At 38.7% G+C, this 19,450-nt stretch overlaps 2 protein-coding genes across 2 annotated transcripts in view; one reads left to right on the top strand and one right to left on the bottom strand.

Annotated features, from left to right (window-relative positions):
* LOC116996699 (TBC1 domain family member 14) overlaps positions 1-9,118 on the bottom strand; it is a 41,117-nt gene extending 31,999 nt beyond the window's left edge. The window contains exon 1 of the mRNA XM_033060632.2: positions 8,611-9,118. Coding sequence (XP_032916523.1) covers positions 8,611-8,772 — 162 coding nt within the window. The 5' untranslated portion in view covers positions 8,773-9,118. The remainder of the gene's footprint in view (positions 1-8,610) is intronic.
* Positions 9,119-17,625: 8,507 nt separating this feature from the next.
* LOC116996852 (grpE protein homolog 1, mitochondrial-like) overlaps positions 17,626-19,450 on the top strand; it is a 7,205-nt gene continuing 5,380 nt past the window's right edge. Inside the window, 1 exon segment of the mRNA XM_042779310.1 lies at positions 17,626-17,703. Within this exon segment, the coding sequence (XP_042635244.1) occupies positions 17,626-17,703 (78 nt within the window).

The raw sequence follows: 19,450 nt of genomic DNA, 5'->3' as shown, positions 1-19,450 counted from the left end.
AAGATTAAGACACTATGGCTAGGCTGTGAGGAAAACCTCACACTACTCATAGGCATCATTTCAAGTGCTCTGAAATTTGCCTCTTTTCCCTTGGGAAGCATCTACTTTTCCTTTCAGATTACAGGGGATACAGAACCTGGGCTGGCAACTGATGTGATCCCACACAATCACATTAAAGTTAAATGAATAAAATCATCCATACATCTTACAGAAAGTTAGAAATAAAGCAAAAGAGTAAGAAGTCACATGCTCTGTTTTGCAGTCCTGTGCTCCAGCCACTGGACTATTTTAACAATTTTTCCATATACATATTTTTATAACATCATATTTTGAGCAACTGAGGCATTAGATAAGGAACACTCAAAACCTAAGCATAGACAAGGCCAGGCTAGCTCTTCCAAGAAAGAACAACAGTTTCCTGTTTCAAAGTCTGTTGCCTCTGATCATTCAATGTGCTGTGTATCAGATGGCTCTCATCCTCAGGGTTCACATTTCATTTGTGCTATATGTAAATAATTTAAGTGGGTATTGGTTATACAGAGTGACATGCTTCATTAAAAAAAGGCAGGAAAATATTTGAAGTACTCAGAGACAAAGCATATCATGAACTATATTGCTTAAGGACAGCTTTTTACTGTCAAAACTGGGATATTCAATCAGGTTGTGCAGTATACTGTTACAAGTGACTCCAACATGAGTCACAGTAACAACAAAAAAACAACCCCTCCTGCTTAGAACACTGCAAAGGACACAATTTAATCTGCACATCTGTTAATCAAATGGAAACATCTGCAAGAAAGGCCTCCAACAGGACAAGCATCTGGGAAATGTCTGAGCAAGCGAATACAAGCTAAATGGTTGTTTTATTTTACTGCTATTTTCTTGTGAGCATCTGCCAGAATAAAATGCTATAAACACCTGCTTTCAGCATATCCCATCAACATTACTTCCAGGTACTGGAATTCCACTGGATATAAACTTCATGTGAAAATATAACTTTACTTAATCAGTATGCCTGCTCACTGATCTCTCCACCTTAATTATCTGTATAGTTTCAGCCTCATACCCTTCCAAATAATCTCTCAGCAATTTTTTCTTCTGACATTTCACATTAGTGCTTATGTTGCAGAAGAAAACTTACCTTTCCTATTTAGTCTCAAATAACACTCTTACTGTGGCTAAAGATCTTGTTAAAACTCAGATCATGCCCCCCTTATTCTGAGAGAGACACTAAAATAAAAGGATTCTCCATGCCACATCAACCTGATGTCGACACCACTCTGAAACGGCCAAAAATCCAGGTTAACTCCAGTATATAGACAGGAAAGAATTCACAGGAATATCACATTTTATCTTGCAAGTTCTCAAATCAGTTGCAAATACCAATACTTGTACTATTCACCCAGGAATGCCACCTACTTTGCAATGCACAACAACTTGTATTTTATGCTGTTCAGAGTCCCCCCACGGCACAGTCACTGTTTTGGTTTGCAAACAGCTGTCTTTGCAGGTAAGTCTGTGCACATTTGTATCTAGCTCCATGACTCCAGCACATACACCAAAGTAGTGTAGGGAAAGGTACTTCACTTGATTATTTTAACCATATTCTACTGCTCCCCTGTTTTCAAGTCTCTTTGATAATTTTCCTTCTGCTCCCTCATCAAGACTTGGAAATCTTTAAGGGTCTCCAACCCCTTCAAGTTTGATGCTTGTCTGCCCTTGGAAATTACAGAAATGTAAGGAAATAAGTCTACTGCATTAAAACCTCTGAGTGGTTTTTTCCACCCATGGTTGCTTCTCTGATCCCTGAAATTACCTTTAAAGCCATTACCAGTGCCAATTTCTTTCATACTTAATAAAAGCTTCTTTTGTACTTATACTGATAGCATGCATCATGTTCTCTCTCATATCTTGTCCAGACCCTTGTGCATTCTTTGTTTAATTTTACAAAAAAATATATATCAAAACGTAAATACTCTTGAATACAATCATCTTCGCAACAAAGTTGCGATAACTTCAGTCTTGACAAGAAGAAATTGTAGATTTTTAGAAATATGATATATGAAGGAGGGCAACATACCTTCATAGTGTAGCTTACATTAATTACTATTTTTAAGCTTTAATATTCATGAAGCTGTTTCCACTGAACTTTGTCATGCTCAAGTGACAACTTCTCAATAGAGCACAAGAAAATTAGGTGAAAGTAGCAACAGGCATGACAAATTTGTAGTAAAATCAAGGCAAAAAATAGGACCAGTAGTCCTCAGAGAGAGAAGGATAATGAGAACATAAAATTAGCTAGTCTTCCTTCAGAAAGACTTCAGGAAAAAGCACCAGTCTGGCTTTTCAAAATCCTTACATCCATATCTGCAGGGTTTCCACTAACACACAGTACCTCCATCCATTTTGCAGAGCTAAAAAACATCAGCTTTGTTTGTTGTTGCTAGCGAGCATGGCAAGAGTTAGCCTTTCAAAACCTGTATCTACCTCCATTCTTTAATTTTAGATGAAGTTGGAGATGTATAAACTGGAAGACAGACAAAGAAAACCTTTGGGTCAAGTTTCTTGGGAGCTTGCTTCTGCTTAAAACACAATTATCACAATGAAGCAAAGCTTTCTCCATTTTACATGTCAGCAATGGAAATGTTTCAGTATCCAGTTAGAATAGGCAGTTCTACCACAGTATTTAGGGGCTACACACCTGCTTTGAAAAATTTACTGCCAGCCTTGCTTCACAGCAGTGCTTTGCCAAGTGTTTGTGCAATGCAACAGCCAAAGCCACATGGCATTATTTCCAGGTTTGCTCTCTACAGACATTTATCTTAATTTAAAAACCCATGAGGGGAGGGGGGGAATCTGAAAGCCTCCTCTGTGTTTCCAGTGGAAGGTTACTACATGGAAAAAAGCTTACTGACTACACAAAGTAAGTGTGTGTCTTTCTATTAGCACTGGAAGACACACAAATACCAGTTGCATGATGGATTCTTATTTAACACAAATAAGAACAAATTTCCACTGATGTATCAGCTGTCCTGAAAAGTTACAATCTCTGGCTTTGAAATTTTGGGGTTAGAAAGACTTGTGTACTTGATACCCAAAAGGCAATCATTTTTCCATGAATTTGAGGCTTCCTGAATTTAAAAATAATCTTGTGCTATCAGCATTTATATTCCAGTTAATGCTAAGTATCAACTCGGGCTACAAAGTAACTGTGCCTATTGTGATAAAGAGAACAACTTCAAAGTTACTGCACTTCCCCCAAACCTACATCCGCAACTGGAACAGACCTTGCAGCACAGACAGCAGCTGACATTGTAACTGCAGTACCAATTCACCAAGCTTATACTTCTATTTAGTATCTTTACTGCTGAAAGCAGACACTAATCCTCCAACAGACCTGGTGATGGGATGGGCTGGGCCAGGAGGATGCGTGAGCTGAGACACATTAAAGGCAGTAGGAATTAGAGAACGGACAAAAGAAGCCTTGACAAAGCTTAAAAATTGAATATGAAATTATGTAAAGGCACAAAGTAAAGACATTAAAAAAAATCCCTGGTCTAATCCACCACTGCAGCTCAGCAAGGAAAGGTGAGGCTTTGGTTTCCAGGTGTTCCTGGAGCTGTGTAATTGTAGGCTGTGCATCAGGCAGTGACATTTCCTAATTCCTCTCCAGGATCCCTCCAGCTTCCAGGGCTTTTGATCCCCACAATTTACTAGGCATTCCAGAGAGTGAGAAAGCTAAAACAAAAGCTTTAAATCTGGAAAAGTAGGAAAAAAAAATCTTTCACTTCTTTTCAAAAACATGTTGTAGCTTGTCATAGCTATTTAAACCAACACTCAAATTTTACTCTTCTGTTTGTCTGATGCTTGTAACATATTCTGTAGTTTCACGTGTTGTTAACGTATGGGAAGAAGTTCTAACAGCATCAAAGACAGTACTTTGTCAGCTACACTGCACTAGATCATGATACCTGACTGGGTCATATTAAATGCTTTTATTATTAAAATACTCAGGAACAATCATCCTGACATATTAAATCACCCTTTCATTTACTGTGAATGGAACGTACTACTTCTGCTTTATCTCTTTAAATATGATAGTATTTTTGTTTGAGGCAGATGATTTTCAAGACAGGACAAGGGCAACACTCTTTGTAGATTAATACAGCCTACTGGAATTGAATGATCTATTCAGTACTGCTCTTGTTGGAGAAAAAGAGGACTTTTCAGGACATCATCACTGATATAATAGGTTTCTTTTATTTTTATTTACCTTCACAAGAGTTGGATGCCCTTTATCTATGATTACAATAAAATAAAGGTATTTATAACTGGATCAGAAGGAAAGACACTAAAGAGCAGTGCATTAAGGCAAGTTGCAAGTTTTGGGTTATAATTACTGAGGAAGTTAGTTGCACTTTTATTTCCAGAAATGTAACAATAATAGACATAGGTTAGAGTAACCACAGTAGCTATACCTTCTTACACTGCACTTGCTTCTTGTTTAAAAAAGGAACTCTGCCACTCTAAATCCTGCCTTTCTGAAGGCTGACAAATAGAAATGAACCCAACAGTAGAGAGCACGGGAAGTGACTCATTTTCATCCCTGGACTTCTCATGTAGAACACAAAAAATGCACTACATGGTTTCTAGCTTCAAAGCAGCAATGAAATTTATGTGCAAACACTCACCCTATTGGCAGCTACAGCCACCAGTCACAATGACTTACCCAGGCTACCCAAAGACAAACTCAGTACAAACCCAAGACAGTGCTCTATGTAAAGCTGTAGCTCTAGCTCCTGCCAGAACCAGCAGCCAGCCTGAACCAACCACTTCCCTTCCAAAGGCCCCGAATGGGCCACGTGAATGCACTAAAGCACAGCTCAGGCAAACGCTCAGAAAAGCTGGGTGTGTATTTTTAGCCAGCAGAGGCTGCAGATGTGTGGATGTGGAACACGAGGCAGCAGCTCCCCACACTGCACACCTCCAGCCGCACTGCTTGGCACATGGAGCTGCACGAGAACCTCCACGCAGCAGCGCTCTGGGGACTTGGCTCTTTTTTTAACCTGGACAAAACACACTCTTTATAATGGGAGATTTTATCACTGTCTGCCTAAAGCATGACCTGTAATAAATTCTTTCCATATTTCTTGCTTTGAAACTCTTTTCCATCTAACAGATCCAAGCCAGAAAATAGACTGTAGGAGTCAGCCTGACCAGTATTCCAGGTCAGACATCCATCACCAAAGAAGAATTATACCCCAGCCCCAAACCTTGGGGGCATTTGTCTAAGAAGTCGTGACCCTAGAAAGAAAGGTTCCAAAGAGTTATGGGATTGCCTATGTTAATACCTCAAGCATATTCCCAACCCTCATTTCCCAGGTAATTATCACCACTCCCAGTTCCTAGAATGTTCTCCCTTCCTTGCATCCCCATTGGCCCTCAACTGCTGCAGTGTTCCACACAACCTACCCCATTGGACCCTACCTTCCCTTACTCCACCTCTGCGCCACTCTCCCCTATACCCACTGGACCCTAACCTCAACTTCACCCCTCTCTTGCCCCATATTTATACCCTGGACTCTCTGTATCTCTGACCACTGACTCCTAAAGAGAACCTTGTCCCCTTGGTCACTGTATTCGGAGTTTTCGGCCTTGTCCCACATTTACTTGCATTATTATTGAAGTGTTTCATGTTGCCAAGTTGTGGTCATAGTATCACTCTTATTTTTGCCACTTTTACCCTGATATCTGTGAACCCTAAACAGTATTGTCAGGGACCAGCCTCTTCCTTGATAATAGACTTTGATAAAAATCACTTTACTTCATCAACTAGGATTATAGCTTAAATCAAGTGAAAACTGAATTGAATTATAATTAACCCAACTCAACTTATGAAGTTTTTCCTACAGTAATGTTATAAACTTTACTGTTCATCCCATAATATGGCATCACCTGTGAACAAAGTAAATCATTTTCCTGTTTCAAGATCTCATTTTCACTTTAGCATGTGCTGCAGAGTGAGCCTCTTCATTACAACTGATTTTAATTGTCTGGAATGTTGACCCTTCATATATAGCCATATCCTAATCATTACAGAAAAACGTTTGGGAAAATTACAATCCACAAGTCAAAAATCATGGTTATTTTTAATTATTAAATTCTTAAAATATTCCAACATAAAATGTCAGCAAATAAGATCATAAAATATTTATTAATATTATGAATTTTTGAGTAAAGATTGTTATTGAAAGGTCTCAAGTGTTACACGTGCTGAATTTTATCAATATTGATACTTTAAAAAATTAAGATATTCCATTGAGTTCTTATTGGAATTCATATAGTGAAAGCTGAATTGTACAACCCTCATAGGGTCAAAGCACACTTGGACAGGAAAAAAACCTCTAAACTTGATTAAAAATGGGTTTTGCTACTATAGAAAAGAAAATTAAAGTAAATATACTATTTAAAAAAATAGGGAAGAAAGCTGTAACATGTCTCTGGGATATAGTCAAAATCTGGCTTTCCTTGTTCCTCTGGCCTTACTCTTTTAATACACAAAATCTTGACTGGCCACAAGCAAAAAAGTTCTTTGAAGGCAGATCACATGAGAGAGACAACCAAATGATACAGTGGTTACCTCTTCTTGAATTTTTAAAGGAATTTCTTTTGAAGAGTATTCACTAACAAAACTAGGGGGAGAGAAGTTGTTGCAAATAAATGGTATTTACATATACTTCTGTGCTTGCCAAGTTTGAAAGGAGTTTCTAAAAGAAACAGTGGCTGCAAAGCCTAGCTCAGTTCTACAGTCTACTAGGAGAGAATTTAATTTTGGTGGTAATTCTTGGTCAGTTGCTGTCATCTAACTTAGTGCATTTTCAAACATCAATTGCAAAAGTAACTGGCATAACCAGTTCTGCTCAAGTAGAATTCCTGCAGAGAACTGATATAAAAAAATTAATAATGCAAACCTCCATTGCAAATGCACTTCCAGCTTCTCCAAGATTACTCATTCTGACAGCCTCTAAGTTTTAAAACATTTAACTAGATAAAAACTATATAAAAGCTTTCAGTGACCCAGTAAAGCAACCCAGCCTGAGCATAGACCAGTATTACTTCTTCACCAGAAGACTAAAACTCACTTGTATTTTCAGCATTAAAAACAGGATAAGCAACATCTTAGCTGGAGTGATTTTAATTCCTACATTGTCAAAATACAGTGTGATGCTATGTTGAATATACACTTGTTGAATAAGTGAGTGCTGTCAGAAGAGTTTTTACAGGGCTTGAGAAAAGGCTCATGAGCTCAAAAAGCCTGTCTGACTATTATTTTGGTGAGGGATCACCTAAATCAGGCTATGCTTTTAGATGCTGGTGAGGCTCAATTAGAGACTTACAGAACTACTCCTGACTCCAAGCCTACATGTCAAAAACAACTTCAAAAAAGCATCAAATAATTTAGGAAGGATTAGTTATTGTTACCCAAGAGACACTGGAGACAATTGTTTTAGACTGCAATTTTGCCAGAAACTCACTAATGGTTGGATGCCATATCACATAAAAATTCATAAAATTTAATAGTGCCCGTTTCATAACAAATTTAATACAACCATTCAAAGCTGCAATTTAAAATAGTTTGTATGCAAAGAAAAAATATTCATAGTACCAGCAACAACCACAAAATATTAACAAATTATTTACTCACTTATTAAAGAGCAGGCACTACAATAAAATACACTGCTAAATGTCAGAGTACTGCACTTATTAAGCCTCTTCAGTTTTGTCATCAAAAATCTTTGGTGACCACTTCAGAACCATTAATTGTGTCAAGACAAGCTATAGATAAAGTCTGAATGGTTGAGTACAGAGACAAGTTCAAAAAGCTGCCTCAATTTCACCTTACCAGCCTAACTACAGCTAAGAACAGTCACATGACGTGGATTTCTAGAATACTTTACCCTGAATTAAGCAGCACAATCCTTCAAATCAGCATTTGCATGTCACATAGCAGCTGCTTTTGAAGTTTTACTACATGGTCTCTTTCCATGCAAACATTACTATTCCCACAGTCATTTTAACAAGGAAGTGATAACTGAAATGCAGAAAAAGCTGCAAACACATAAAAAGACTACATACAATCCAAAAATCCCTGATCATGTCAGACAAATGGACAGATCATGTTTTCTCATCACTGAAAGAGCAGCTCATGAACTACTGACCACATAGCTGGGTTTCACAAGATTTTCCCCACTGGAAAGGCAAATCATTTGATTCACTAGCCAAGAGCTTGGGGTCATCTGTAGTAGAACCAGTTCTCTGAAATGTTGCTTTCAACAATGTTGGGAAAAAGTGAGTTTCACTTAGGTTTTTTATTCTCTTATGACACACTAAGGAGGGCTCTTCATGCTTCACATACTCAGGGTAATGACCAAGTAGAACACATTCTTCTGAACAGCACTGTTGTAACACAAGTAAAATTTCAACAAAGAGCCTTTTCTGGTAAACTGTGTGCAACTCAAAACAAACAGGCTGCACAGTCCTATATACAGATCATAAACTTAACTGGCTTCTTCATTCACCATTAATCTTAACACAGAATTCAACAAATACCTTTTGCATTTTCTTTGGGTCTTTCTGTAAGTTTTCTCCAAGAGGTACTTTTCCAAACAACTTCCATCGCACATCATTTTGTTTTTCAAATCTTGCACTCTGCTTCCTGGTAAACAAATTCCTAAAAAAAAAGGTTTTATTAATAAAAAGAAGGATGAACATTTGCTAACCTTACGTATCCTAATCATATATTCCAACTCCTCTTGTGATTGTGCTGACAGACACTGTTTCCCAGCTTCAAAAGGTACATCGTGCAGTATTATCACTACACCAGGCAATGGACTTTGTTAAATTATAACTTTTAGTAGATAAAATAGAAGCTTATTTTCCAACTTTCTAAAATCAGATGCCCTCTTTTAGCATTCCTGGAGATCATTCAGCCTCACTCTTTAAAAAAAAAGACTGAGACACTAAACCTCTTGCTGCACAAACATTCTTTACCCACCTGTTACAACACATTACTACCAAAAATCACAAAAACTTTGGAGACATAGTACCCTTTTACTGTATTTGATCTACATTCACAAAAGATTATTTTTCTAAATAAGCTTAAAAGCAGCTATCAAAATACATTAATTCTAAAGTCTCTCTGAAATGTCTAATATTTACTAGCTTAAACACTGTAGCAACAGTTATAAAGCTATATGTAAAATCACTGAAAATGAGATTAGGTTTACTGACATTGTTAGTTTTTAATCAAAATTGTTTTAAAGCAATTTGCCAGACATGCATCTTCACACCACAACTACTTTTTTCCAAACTGGACACACAGTACAGACCAGACTTCATGCTTTTGATAGCACTCAGTTCCTCCAAGAGCACAGATATTCTACCCCCATGGCATGCCTGCATTATTAAAGTAAGAAATTTTCTTTTGTCCTACTGTCCAGTTATCACATATTCAAATATGTCCAGGTTAGTTCCATTACTTACCTCAGGGCAGGTTTTTCTGGAAACTATCATTTTTTTGCTCCCTCATTTAAAAGAAAAAGAAAACCAACTAAGACAAAAACATTTTCGTTACTGCAGGCAGCTCCACCAGGCATGCATTGTTGCCTAGCAGGCAGCTTCAACACCTTCAAATCACAGATGCCTCCATTCTGACATTACTGCTTTTCCTTACAGTTACCACCTTAATGCCCTCTGTGTTGGCCATCAAGTACAGACTGTTTCTTACATAAAAGTGTGATACTTTGGGAAATAAAACTATACTGAGCTTCTACAAGAAGCTCTAGAAGCATTCTAGAAGAGCTGAATCCATGTCTGCCAAGGGACAACCTAGACATTTAAAAGTTGTTTTTCCTGGTCACTTTGTGTCAGATGCCATGAACAATACAATAGCTATACCCACAGAGATAACACTGCTGGAATACAAGAGATAGTTTCATATGTGAAGAACAATTGAGGTTACAATATCAAAGTGTGCTGAAATACATTACAAGGTTAACAGTATGCACTGTCATCCTTAAATATGCATATATTTATACAAATTATCACGTGTTTCTGTATCACAAGGGTACAGTTACCTTGAAAATCAAACCAAGAATAGATTATCATATTAAAAGAACAAACTGTTTATGTACAGAAATCATGCAAGTCAATTACAACTGATGCCAAAGTTAAGCAGTAACTGTACTTCTCCAAACCCCCTTCAGCTATGCAGAGATTGTAAGGTAACTACAGTCAGAGAGGATGGATCTTTATCATCATTTGAGACAGCTACCTGGTAAATAAAATATAAAGACAAACAGACAAGAGATTAATCTGTGCATATATATATATATATATATTACTCCATTTAAAATGGAGAAATATCAAGCAAGTTCTAAAATGTATCTAAGAATAAAAAAGAGAGCATGACAGAAAAAGCAACATCTACTGTTAATAGGAAACACAATGCAAGAGAGACTGGCTGCTCTTACAAAAGGTTTTTTTTCAGCTTGTTACTACTTCAGAAGCAATCAAATTCCAGACTCCAAACCATCTTCAGAGGAATCAAGAACTTTAGCATCAGGGTCACTGGAAGAGCCCTGTAAGGAGGCACATCTCTCTGACAGCTCTGTGCATATTCAAACCCTTTTGCAAGTAAAAGGCTTTCACCACACTTCATGAGCACTGCAATAACACAAAAATTAAAGGCAATTTTCTCTCTGTCTCTAGCCACATTAGAGGTTGCTAGAACACGTGTATACAAACAACAATTCCTTCAGTCTCCTCTGAGGGATTTTAAGAACAGCAGTAGGTCTTTACCCACAGAGCAAAATAAAGATGAATTGGAATGATAAATTGTAACAGCTCTCTGCTGCAACTGCCTGCGTAAGATGAACTAAATCTGAAAAGCCCATCTCACACACTTCCTCTCAATTCAATTCCACAATCCTAACTATCTACTTTCCCTTTACAGGCAGTGTCATAATAAATAATCTGTTCTACAGCTTATCTAGCAGATGGCACAGCACTTGTTCAGCTCACTCTTCTCTATCCCTACATTCTAGGGCACCAGGCATCTCTTCCTCCCTTTGAACTATGCCATGGATTTTCAGTTCACTTTTAATTTCAAATATATATATATATATATATATATATATATATATTGAACTGAAAGCAGCAGGCATGGTCAATATATAATTTTAATTCTGTACTGTCCTGTTCCTCCCTTTGCCTGGGCCTAAGTCTCAAAGTTTGGTTGGCATCCACACTCTTTACAGACTCCAAAAAGTGTCAAAATCCCCCAAAGGCTTAACATTATCAGCAGCCACAAATCAGCACAATCAGAAGTAGAATAGTAAGCTACAACCTATTCTTGCTTTGACTGAGGACACACACCATTAAACCCTAATCTGCCCCATTCTGAAACACACCAAAGGTAATATATGACAGGATGGCATGGAAGGAGCAGAAGAGATGCCACCTAATTTGTACCTATTCTGAGAAAACTTAAGGAAAAACAAACACACAAAACAAAACAAAATAAAAACACACAAAAAAACCAACCAAAAAAAAAAGCCCAAACCAAAAAAGAACTATGGAATGTTCTCTGGTTCAATTTCTATAGTGCTTTGCAATAAATCAGGACAACACCACAGGGTCCTGATAAATCCATTACTTGAAATTCCAGAACTGAAAGTAAACCCTTAAAATATGCAACTGCCTAGGAGGAAGTTTCTGCCATATATATTTCAGAGCAAATAACTCACAGCAAACCCTTTCATTTTTTTGCTGCTGCAGCACAAATATGAATTACTTTCCTCCTATTCTTACACAGCTCCCTTAGATTTTCAAGAAAAGCACTAAGCCATTTCACTTCTGAGCAAATTCACTAAGAAAAATTCCACACTAAAAGTAACTTAAGGAGATCTTACAGAAAATACATGTTAGCAAGAAGCAAAATTTCTCTAGTTGAAAAAACAAAACAAAACCCTCAAGAAACAGATTTTTACTCTGAAGATAAGCCCAAAATTCTAGGGTAAGAGATGTCAAAGCTTCATTACAAGTATTTTAAGGTAACAAAAATAAATTTGAGATGGCAAATGTAAGAAAGGGCTGACATGCCTTAAAAGAAAAGATTACACACTCATCATAAGTTCAGTCTCACTGTCCTCTTCACAACGATCAGAACACATCATGATGATTTACAATAGGGATATTAACAAGAACATCTGACATAATGCATGATGTCTGCAGTCTCATTAGTGTGCAGTCATTAAAGTGTCATGGGTTACATCTGCATTCCTGGTACCTGCTCACTATTTTACACTAAGTATCTGCAGCTGTTTATTTTAGAAAAGCCAAACAGAAGCTGAGATCAAATTTCAATTAGAAAACTGCTTTTGCACAGTCCCCTAAATACAGTATTTGGCACCACACAGCTGTTTAACCTTGTTATTTTAATTGAGCTGTGGAGAGGGATTACCTACCTGAAGAGAATTAATTCTAACTCCAGAGTTAATTTTTACATAAAAAGAACATTCTGTGGTACAGGACAGAGAATGGAACAATCTCTTGCTTGAACATACAGACATTGCATCACCACTCTATACTGATCTGCCCAGCTGCCTTTTCTGTGAGGAAAAGAGGAAGTTAATACAAGAGACAAGTTTAGCAGTGTCAGGAAAACCTTATTTTTTAAATAAAACTTAAGAAACTATTCCATTTTTGTTCGTTTTTCCATTTAAAAATGTGGTTCTAAAGATATTAGAACCACCTCAATAACAAGTTACAAATCAAACCTATCCACATTGCACCTCTTAGAGCATTTTCAAGCTTTTGCTTTTAAAATGAATCCAGCATCACCACTGAAGCAGAAAATTTATCTAGTTCTGTCCAATTCGTTCCAAAAAGACAGGAGGTCTGCAACACAACTGTCAGCAATTACTGCCCCATGAGGAGTTGAGTGCAGCAGCTCCACAAACATTCAGCTACTTATTTTTTCCACATTTTAGCTATGCTTTGTCCCAAGCAAGGTTAGTCACTTATGTGAAGTCACCTCTTAAGAAGTCATTCCTTTCTACCACGTCCCCCCTGTTCAGTACACAAACCTATCCACTAAAGCAGCAGAGACAGTGCTGCCATGGTTGCTGCTGCCAATTTACTCCAAGTCCTGAAGTAGCTGCAAAGCCACTTCCTGAAAATTCACCACATCTTCTCAAGCCAGGCAGACTGAACATGGAGCCCATTCAGGTATCTCTAAAGTCTGGTACTACCACAGTCAAGGAACTCTTTCTCTGGCACATATCACTGAAACAACAGGAAGAAAGGATGGGCTCCCACAGGAGCTGTCAGAGGGTGGAGCTGAGCAAGGCAGGCACATGCACACCCACAGACACCTGTTGGTGCACACACACCCCTCTGGACTTCCAGGCAACACACAGTACCTGCTTACCAGAACGCCCAGAATACACCACTTTACTGAAACAAAAGGGTAGAGGGGCTCAGGATTTAGGAATTTGTACAACTACAGCATTCAGAAAAATCTGAATTTCAACTGTTGTGACTATTTTGCCAGGGCTCCTTAGAAGAAGTTCTTCAGTACTTGAACTACTGGCATGCAGCAGAGAATCACAACTGCAAGCAATAGAAAAGTGAGATGGCATTTGCTGCTGTGTGGTACACTAACACTGACCTAGCACAGAGATTACATTTTCATGTAAATGGGTTCCTTACTCTTAGACAGTTAGCATACAGAAACATGTATGAAAATTGTCTAGAAACTGACCTAGCTCATGCAAACTGATGCAATTTCTGATCTGCATTTAACCAACACTTACTTGCAAATGTAAGTAAAGTTTTGTTACAAGTTTTAAAAATACACACATCATCTCCTGCTCTCAAGATGCATGCTCCAAATTTTAATTAGTTTTTCAAATAAGATTATTTTCAGAAGACAAAATAAGAGGAATAGTCATGCAAATTAACTACTGGAAGGACTTACCAGTCTCATGAGCAGAACAGATGCAAAATAAGGACAGTGGAGAAAGTTCAAAAGGTTCAGTTTTGTAGAACAATTTTATCTTGAAAGACAATTTTTCAAATGAGTATCAGACTCGCATGTGTTCTTAAGAAGCAAGAAAGAAACAGAGGCAAGTCAAAGGTCATTTCAGCTGCTTCTGAAGGAAGACCCTGAAACTCCCCTGATAACTAAACTACACAAGGAGAGAGCACCAAGGTCTTGAGTTCCTCAGCCTATCCAAGGCCAAGCCCATGTATAGACTTTGGATAAGTAAGCAGATGTTAATCATAAGAACCAGGTAAACCCAGCACATAAGAGATGTCTCCACATTGTTCCACAACACATCCAGAAAACTGCATTTAAACAAGATATTTTAAATAATGCACAGCACTTATTATGCAAAAATTATATTAAGATGAATTTCATTAAGTATTTGCTGCAATGTCAGCAAAAATGTCCAGACACCTTATCTGATGTGGTATTAATTCAATTAACACTATCTAGGAAACATTCCCAACAATAACATCATTTTCTTCTCATTCTCCAATGACCTTTTCTATTCTAATCATAACTTTTGCAACTTACCAATAAACAGAAGAAAGATTCTCACCTCTCGATGTTCCTAATTTGCCCACTTAAACAATTTCCAGAGACTGAGAAAACAAATCCTGAAAAACCAGTAACATATTCTATCAAAGGAATTTTTGTTACCTGATTAGTGAAGGAACAAGACTGACACATGATGACTGGACTTGAGAAGGCATAGTTGTCAGGAGACCTGCCAAAGTCTCCTGAAATGTCCTAAACCTACATTCTCCAAAGGGAAGACCCAACAGCTGGTATCCATGCCCCAGTAACACTGCTTTCTAGAAATAATTCACTAGATGCAGTTCTTACATTTCTTCCTCTCAAACCCAGATCACCAGTCAAGTTATACATCAAAACAACCAACAGAGAGAACATCATCAAAAAATTTCAAGTATTTTGTCTATGGTGAAGAACCTCCATAAACAAGTCAGAAGTTATGCTCTCGGTAAGATTCCCAAATTACATACAGAAGCAGGGTTTGCAGAATTTTGTCTCTGGGAGATTGCCAAAAGTCAGACTAAAGGAAGAACAATGCTTGGTTTATGGATAAACAAATCAACAGAAATAGAGCCAAACAGCCTACAAGTTGACTTACCTACGGAAGAGATAACTAATCACAGAACTGTGTTTTATAAATTTCTACCACATTTTATAAACAAAGTTTTCCAACCACTAACATTCCAGTATGTTCAGTAGAATCAAAAAACAATAACACTTTACAGTGTAACAGATACCTGCAGGTCTGGAAAGACTTCACAGTTGAGAGAAACAGTAATGCAATATAAGTTAGCAGTATAGGATACCTGATAGCTTGTAATAGGGTACCTGGGAAATTTCTCTAGATTTCTGGGGAAAAGAGCTGGGTTTAATAAACTATTTATCAAAATTACAGTATTTACTGCATTTACCTTTTTTCTCACAGATTCCCCTCATTTTATAGGGAAACAAAGCAGTCCTGACTGCACTGAAGTATCCAAGACATGCAAAGATAAATCAGGCAGTAACTCTGTGAGGGTAGCTTTAGGACTGGTTGCAGCAAGGAAAGAATTATTTTCCACAGGGATAATGCACGGTGCTGGTCTACCATGCAAATACTGAAGAATTCTCAGAAACTGGAGTTTCAGCAGGTAAGGACTGTCCTACAAAATCAACACTTGGGTCCAACTTCAAACTAATATCTTAGCATCAACCAGTTCTAATTAATTATTCTTTTCTAGCTGGCCAAATTCCCAATTATCCTCATATTATCAGAGCAATTGAAAATTCCATTCCTAAAATCTGAAAGTAGATTTCTTCATTGATTTTAAGTACTATTACAACACAAATTAAAAAAAAAAAAAATAGAATACATGAAATGTCATCCTAAGCAAAAAAAGACACTAAATAAACTCTTTCATTTGGCCTGAATGTCCATCCTCAGACATGCAATGAGGAAAAAAACACAAGAGGTAAAGCAGCAAGCTGCTGCAAGGCATGTTTCAAATGGATAAAAGGGGAAATAAAAAACCAGAATACAAATCCTGAGCTGTGCAGCCTAGGGAGGCTAGCTCCAAGCTTGGATGTACTCACAACAACTGAACAGAGTCCCAAGGAACATACTCTAGTGCTGAAGCCAGCCCTGCACTCAGCAGGGGCTCCACAAATCCCTCCTGGCCTGAACTGCTCTGAGATTCCATACTCCCTGCTCACAAAGGGGAGTCCAAGAACCAAGTACATGCCTTGTCCTACCTCCAACTGCTGCCAAGTTCTTTTGTTTATTCTGCCAGTTCCAAGGTGTAAATGACCCTAATATTTACTGTAGGATTTTTTCTTTATTATTCTTATGATATGGCTGGAGAAATTTGGAGGCCCTTAATGACTAGAAAGAGAGGTTTAACACAAATAAGGAATGGATTCAGAAAATTTATAGTTTCCATATACCATTTCCGCTAACAAAATTCTATGTAAAGGTGAAAACTTCACTAGAAAATTTCTTGTTTGAGCCATCTTAAATGTGTTTAAAACCAAAGTCAATATTGACTCCAACTCTTCCAGAGATTATGTAACATAGGAAGAGATACTGTATAAACCATCAAGGAGCAAAAATTATATTTATTCCATCTAATTTCACCTTGCTCACTGCATTTTTCAGGAAAGAAAATGTCAGCTGAACGTTAAACAGTACTTTCATCAGATGGAGAGAGACATAGAGCACCAAACAGCAGTAATTATGCTGATAGTCTCCATTCCCCACGTCATCTACTTCTCACAGCTCCTTTTAACAAAGGAAAACATCAGGAAAGCTCTTGCAAATTAAATGAAGATACAAAGACCATCTAACCCACCAATTCACAAAACTTTCATGGAGACAGCAAATCAGAATGAAAACAGAGCTCAATTTCATTAATCTGAATTAATTCCTAGTCTCATGCACATTGTGAGAAACTTTCATAGTTTTCACTCCTATTCAAAAGCAAGTGTGTGCAGTGCTGAATTGGGTTTGCACAGCAAGATTTTGGTAGAGTGGGGCTACAGGAGTGGCTGCTGTGAAGAGCAGTCAGAGGCTTCCCCAATATCCAACAGAGCCAATGCCAGCTGTCTCCAGGACAAACCTGCCACTGGCCAAGGCTGAGTCCAGTGGAGACAGTGGTAGCTTCCCTGGCGTAACAGTTAAGAGGGGAAAAAATTTGTTGCACAGCAGCAGTCAAAAGAGAGGAGTGAGACCGTGTGCGAGGAACAGCCCTGCAGACAGCAAGGTCAGTGCAGAAGGAGGAGCAGGAGGTGCTCCAAGTGCCAGAGCAGATTCCCCTGCAGCCCCCAGTGCAGCCCATGGAGAGGCAGCTGTACCCCTGCAGCCTGTGGAGGTCCAGGGCAGAGCAGAGATGCCCCTGCAGCCCATGGAGGTCCAGGATGGAGCAGAGATGCCCCTGCAGCCCATGGAGGTCCAGGATGGAGCAGAGATGCCCCTGCAGCCCATGGAGGCCCAGGATGGAGCAGAGATGCCCCTGCAGCCCATGGAGGTCCAGGATGCAGCAGAGATGCCCCTGCAGCCCATAGAGGAGCCCACAATGGAGCAGGTGGGTGTGCCTAAAGAAGATTGACCCTGTGAGAACTGGAGCAGGCTCCTGGCAGCACCTGTGGCCCCTTGGAATGAGCAGCCCACACTGGAGCAGGTTTGCTGGCAGGACTTGTGACCCCACAAGGCAAGGGAGGGTGGGAGCATTACAGCTCCATAATGCAAGCACCATTCAACACCCATCTATGCTACAGATTTCATTCACTAGCCAGTATCAGACTTCTGCAATGCTTCCCACCAGCCACTAGAAAAGAAACACACACCTTTCACCAGCTTTTAATTAATAACTAGACCACATTAAGTCCTCACTTACTGCATGGTTTTGTGCAGTTACTAAAAAAACTCCGAAGTATCACTGAGTAGATTTTCATTTAGATCCCATAACAAACAAATAAGTTCAACAAGCCTCTTTGTTTAAAGTCTTGTTTATGTAAAACTGTTTTCCATCACTCAACAGCAAAACTAAGCTTTTATCTACTAAAGCAACTTCCCTTTATTCTAAAGAGCCACGTCTCAAAATTTAGTGAAAAGTTGAAGGCAGAACTAAGAGAACTGTAATTGTAAAGAGGTTCCCACAAAAATGGAAAATAAGGATTGCAATTAATTTAGACAGTTTCAGTTCAACACCTAGTGGAGAACAGGCCACATGACAAAGTTCAAAACTTCATTCTCTGAATAAGACAGGAATTCTGAAAACTGTATCATACAACTTGCAACCTTTATGAAAAGAAAAGGCTATTCCCTTTGTAGAATTCCAGCTTTCCACCTCTGGAAGATCTGCTTTGAGAGAGAATGTTTATTTCAGTAAATTCTGCTGAGTTTTTCTGTTTCACACACAGCTGGGGTAGTAAATACAGGTGGGGAGAGGACTTTTAGTCTGTCAGTTCCAGTAGACACGGTAGCTTTCAAATAAGAACTATCCAAAACCACACTGTGAAGACTAAAGCAGCTTTCAGATGAGCACACCTGAATGCCTCAGGGGCTGCTGAAATACTGCTGCCAGCATCCTGTGTAAAACAGATCCTCAGTGCCTATGCTGCTTCCCACACCACCGGAGCATAAGCTCGTTCGGCCTCCTCTCTTCCCGGGCCTTTAGCCATCTGTTAGTGACAACAATTTGCTAAAAATACACCCAGATAAAGTAGCAGAGAAGGACAGAACTGCCACTTAATCATTCTCTTCCCTCCAACAGGGCAGTGAATCCTGTAGGGCCAGGCAACTACAGCACTTGGGAGCTCAGCCCACAGCAGGGCAGGGAAGCAGCCTGTGCAGGGTGGCCATGCAGGTTCCCTCCATCAGAGGCTGGGTTTCTGGAGTCCTTCCCATCAGCTTCTGGACAACTCCACCTGCAGCTCAGTTTGGTTTTGTTGCTTTGTGGGTAGAAGCAGTGAACTTGTATCTGCCCCCACAGTGCATCCAGCTCTTTCCATTCCTCCTCCTACATGCTTCAGTCCCATTCTCAGCCTGTGTCCTCTTGAACAGCCCTCGAAGAGGCTTCATTGAACAGAAAGTTGCATGGAAAAGGAGACATCATAACTAATATATCAGATTAGTCAATCACAATTATTTTAATAATTTTTCTTCCCATTTTTGGAGACATGAAAGTGGGAAATCAACACTACAATGCTCCTTGTCATTCTATCTTCCTTTTAACACCAAAATTGAGAAGTACATAAGCTGTCCTCTCATTAAAAACAACAAGCAGCATTATGAAAGGGTCCTACCCATTAACACAGATGACTGACTTT

Source organism: Catharus ustulatus, chromosome 5 (assembly GCF_009819885.2).
Source record: "Catharus ustulatus isolate bCatUst1 chromosome 5, bCatUst1.pri.v2, whole genome shotgun sequence".
Taxonomy (NCBI): domain Eukaryota; kingdom Metazoa; phylum Chordata; class Aves; order Passeriformes; family Turdidae; genus Catharus; species Catharus ustulatus.
The sequence above is the reverse complement of the archived record's forward strand: the minus strand, read 5'-3'. Positions and strand labels throughout refer to the sequence as shown.